We start from the raw sequence: 5,000 nt of genomic DNA on the forward strand, positions 1-5,000 counted from the left end.
TTCTTTTTTCTTTTTTCTACATATTGATATATTCATGTTGTCTTATTATTCTTTTATGTTTTCATTTATTTCCAAACGCACATATTATTTATTCTCTTTACATTACACATTCCAGACAAAGAAGATCAACCCTTAAATGAAATAAATGTGGACCTAAAAAAAAAAGAAGAGTATGTTATAAAAAGTATCATACAGAACGGAAGAAATAAATGCACCATTGGTTTAAACAAAACAATATGTCAACGAATAGATATAGAAAAAGAATGTATTGAGAGTTCTAAAAGTATCAGTGATGATTTTCAAAAAATGTGTTATTATGATGATAATACAAATATAGTTTTAAGTAAAAAAAATATATTAATTGATGACAGAAGGTTAGGGAATTATATATGTTATGTTAATTATAATTTAATAGATTATGAGAACAGCAAAAAATATTATAAGAGTACGAATTATTTTTGTGATATAGATTTAACAGGCATAACATTAACATCATTAAATTCAAATAATTCAATGTTTGTATTTGATTTAAGATATAAATATCCATCTACATGTTTATATAACGATAATATTATAATTGAAACAATGTATACAAAAGAAAATGAAAAGTTAAAATATTTATTTAATATGAAATCTAATTATAATTCTAAATATTATTGTATGAATAAAAAATATAGCGCTTATCATGATAATGTAATATTATGTCCACCATGTAATGTTGGTAATATTAAAAATAATAATATTCAACATAAAAATAAATATAATAATATGCTACAAATAAATGATACGTCATTATTTGTTAAAAATAAAATTTTGTCTGATGAATCATTTATTTATAATATTACAAAAGATAAAAATAAAAAACAATCTTATAATCTTCCAACATCATATTTAAATATATGGAGATGGTGTAATAAAAGACAATTTAAATCTTTGTTTCATTATTATGATGATTTAACAAAAAATAGAAAATTTCAGAATGATTATAATGCAAATAATAATTTTTATGAACACTTAATATTTGATTCTATCTATAAATTTGTAGATACACCAAATCATCTTTTTGTAACTTATGAGGATTCGAATTATATACATTCATTTATGTCACCCTCTTATGGATTACATATAACAAGCTCATTTAATGAAACTCCGAATTATATGCACCCAACCAATTTATAAAAAAAAAAAAAAAAAAAAAAAAAAAAAAAAAAAAAAAAAAAAAAAAAAAAAAAAAAAAAAAAAAAAAAATATAATATATATATATATATATATATATATATATATTTACCATATTATATGTTAATTAAAAAAAAAAGAAAAGAATTAATACTTAAATATATATATATATATATATATATATATATTCTAAGTGGATATGATATAATATCAGTTCATATATAATTCTATCTTATTTTTAATTATATTATATTTTTTTTTTTTTATCCTAATTCAAATTCTGATCATAATTATGAATTTATTTTATTTTATTTTTTTTATATATATAATAATAAAAACAATTTAACGCATTTTTACCATTTGAATATATTTAAAATTATAAAAAAAAATTTATATTTAAAAATATATATATATAAATATATATATATTTGACAAGTATTGTTACAAAGTCGGTTATTTTTTTAATAAATTGATAAAAAAGAAAAATTAAAATTTATAAATGAAAGTAGAAAAAATTGAATAAATAAATAAATATATATATATATATATATATATTAAACAAATTATATTTATTTTAATTCTTTAAATGATCGTCTTAGTAGACAACAAAAAGTAGTGAAGGGTAATCCTTTATTTAAACTGTCGACAAAGTCTTCAAATTTATTTATACGTGGGTTTGTTTCAATGACTATATAAAAATTTAAATATATATATATATATATATATATATATATATATATATGTATCTATAAATATATATGTCATAATAAAAAAGGAGAAAAGATTTATATATGAGTTACCTTCATATATTCCATTTTTCAAAACAAGAGTTGCTCGATATTTCTTTTGTGGTTCGGAATCTTGAATATTTGAAAACTCTATAACGATTTTATCATCTGAATATTTAAATAATAAATAAAATATTAAATAAATAAATAAATATATATATATATATATATATATGTATGAATTTAATTTATGAATCCTCACCTTGTAATATTATTTCAAACCCTAAAAGCTTATATAAGGTTTCTAGTTTTTTTTTCCATTCACCTTGAATATAATCCTTATGTAATTTAACCGTATTATATTCTGAAAAAAAAAAAAAAAAAAAATTAAACAAATAAATATATAAATATATACATATAAATATATATATATATGTTGTATCTACCAGATTTAGACGAATCGAAATTTTTTAATATCAAATTTAATTTATTATTAATCTCAGAAATTAATTTGGGATATTCTTCTAATTTTTTTTCCTCCTCCTACATGTAAATATAATATATGTATGAATATGTTTATTGAAATAAATATATATTTAAGTTTTTTCATATATTACCATTACGCTTTCCTTCAATTCTGTGACTAATACGGTGTTAGCCTCAATTTCTAAATATATCATTAAATAAATAAATATATATATATAAAATAATGTGTGGAATATTTTTTAAGTTTTATTATATACATAAATACATACATATATATATATATATATATATATATATTTTCTCTACATTAATTTCCTTAGATACCATGATTTAATCGATTTATTGATATCTTTTTTTCTTTAGTTTTATTCTTCATAATTTCTATTTGCTCTTTCAAGAAAGGAAAAAGAAGTAAAGACATATGTATACAAAATTATATATCTAATGTATGAATTATAAGAATATACTGTTATATACACACACATATTAAATATATATATATATGCATACATATTTATGTTATGTTATTTTATTTTATTTTACTTTTTTCATTTTCTATATATTCTTTCATCTCATTATATTGTTTTTCATTTTCATCCATAACTTCATTTATTTGTTTTTGTAAAGACTTCTTTATCTCATTGTTATCTAATATATCTTCCATTATGTATTAAAAATATCAATAAAATTAACAATTAACAAAACACCTAAACATATATATATATATATATTAATTTATATAAACATAAATATACATATATTTCAATTTATATTGTGTATTTATAACAATACAATTTTAAATATATAAAACTAAAAAAAAAAAACAATTAAAATCATCCAAATGGAAAAAAAAAAAAAAAACAAAAATAAAATAAAATAAAATAAAATAAAAAATATATATTTTATATCATATTACGTGTATTAAGAACAATTTTATTTAGTATATATAATGGCAACATTATATATGTGCTTATATATTTCATTTTATTTTATTCTTTTTAATTATTTTATTTTATTATTATTATTTTTTTTTTTTTTTTTGTTCTAGCGAATATATTTGTCTTATGAGTTCTTCCATATTAAAAGGAAAATATAAAAAAACAAAAAAAGAACAATTAATATATTAATATATTTATTTATATTTATATTTATATTTATTTACGTATTTATAAGATTTTTTTTCATTTTCCGTTTTATTTTTTTATTTTATTTGATTTTATTTTTTTTTGAATAATATGTTTCATACAATAATTAACATATAAATTTTTACATTTCATACCTCAAAATGATTAGAAAAAAATGTGTTAATATATTTATATAAACAAAATAAAAATAAATAAACCAAAGTAAAAAAATAAAGTTTAAACCAATTAATTTTTTTTTCTTGTCGTGTAATTATAGAACAATATAATATTTATATGTATATATTCACATATATCTTTACATAATATAAAATATTAAACAGTGAAAAAATAATCCTTTTATCAACATATTTTTAATTCCAAAATGGAAAAAAAAAAAAAAAAAAAAAAAAAAAACACATAAATTAATAAAAAAATTTAATAATATATATATATATATATATATTCATATATATATTAATTTATTTTATTCATTGTAGGGACTGTTTTGACATTCCGTTTTGCTTAATGTATTTTTCAATAATTCTATACTTTCATCCATTTTAGAATGAATTAATTTTATATTTGATTCGGCTATATTTAATGTGTCGCAAAACTTTATTTGTTCATTCTCTAAATCTAATATAATTGAAAATATATATAATAAAAAGATATAATTAATAGTGCTTAAATGTGTATAAAATAAAACATTATTGTGTGTTGATATAGATATGTAATTCTATGTATTGTTTATATATTTAATATTAATACATATATATATATATATATATATATCATTTTACCTTTAATTCTGGAAGAAAATGAATCAGCATTATCGTGTATCTTTTTAAGTTGATATAATCTTGATAAAACATTTGGTATGATATGATGTGTTTTTTTCCATATATCTAGAATTTTAAAAAGTTCATCTATAGTTTCTTCATAATTTCCTCTTTCTTTAGATACATTTAATAGGTCCTTTTTATATTTTTTTAAATTTAGAAATTCAGATTGAAGATTTTGTACCTTTTTTTTGACATTTTCTAATTTGTTATTATCTAATAATGATAATTTATTGTATAAATCTAGAATTGCGTGATTAAGATCATCATAAGGTAACATGGACATTTTATCAATTCCTAGAACATTTTCAATTCGTGTAATTTTTTTTTCCATATTTAAAAGATCTGTAACATGAATATGTCTTTCTTCTTTTTTATTTTTTATTGTATATATATCAAAATTTTGTACGCTTTTTATATTATCATTTTGATTTTCATTACAAGGTTTTATATTTGTATTATTAGAAAATAAGTCGTCACAATTTTGTAGGGTCTCAAATAGTGTATGTATATCAACATCATCAGCGTTTATATTCACTTGATCATTCATATGGTTCTTATAATATTTATCGTTCTTTTCATTTCCTTCTTGATATATTTCTTTGTTGTTATATTCATGTTGAAAATATGTTTTTAATGTTTCATCA

General features: G+C 17.3%; 3 protein-coding genes across 3 annotated transcripts in view; 1 reads left to right on the forward strand and 2 right to left on the reverse strand.

The window, feature by feature from the left end:
- PGSY75_1345800 (hypothetical protein) overlaps nucleotides 1–1,179 on the forward strand; it is a gene marked incomplete at both ends in the record, with an annotated part of 3,168 nt that extends 1,989 nt beyond the window's left edge. Inside the window, one exon of the mRNA XM_018787492.1 lies at nucleotides 116–1,179. Coding sequence (XP_018640234.1) covers nucleotides 116–1,179 — 1,064 coding nt within the window.
- A 566-nt stretch (nucleotides 1,180–1,745) lies between these two features.
- On the reverse strand, nucleotides 1,746–3,054 carry PGSY75_1345900 (hypothetical protein; the record flags this gene model as incomplete). Its single annotated transcript, XM_018787493.1, has 7 exons — nucleotides 1,746–1,864; nucleotides 1,977–2,072; nucleotides 2,167–2,268; nucleotides 2,351–2,447; nucleotides 2,522–2,571; nucleotides 2,715–2,780; nucleotides 2,934–3,054. The coding sequence occupies 7 exons, from the start codon at nucleotides 3,052–3,054 to the stop codon at nucleotides 1,746–1,748; spliced, it is 651 nt and encodes a 216-aa protein (XP_018640235.1).
- A 944-nt stretch (nucleotides 3,055–3,998) lies between these two features.
- Nucleotides 3,999–5,000, reverse strand: part of PGSY75_1346000 (putative dynactin subunit 2) — a gene marked incomplete at both ends in the record, with an annotated part of 2,264 nt that continues 1,262 nt past the window's right edge. The window contains 2 exons of the mRNA XM_018787494.1: nucleotides 3,999–4,150; nucleotides 4,315–5,000. The exon at nucleotides 4,315–5,000 is cut by the window's right edge and continues 1,262 nt beyond it. Of these exons, the coding sequence (XP_018640236.1) occupies nucleotides 3,999–4,150; nucleotides 4,315–5,000 (838 nt within the window). The remainder of the gene's footprint in view (nucleotides 4,151–4,314) is intronic.

The sequence above is a fragment of the Plasmodium gaboni genome, chromosome 13 (assembly GCF_001602025.1).
Source record: "Plasmodium gaboni strain SY75 chromosome 13, whole genome shotgun sequence".
In the NCBI taxonomy this organism is placed as follows: Eukaryota; Apicomplexa; class Aconoidasida; order Haemosporida; family Plasmodiidae; genus Plasmodium; species Plasmodium gaboni.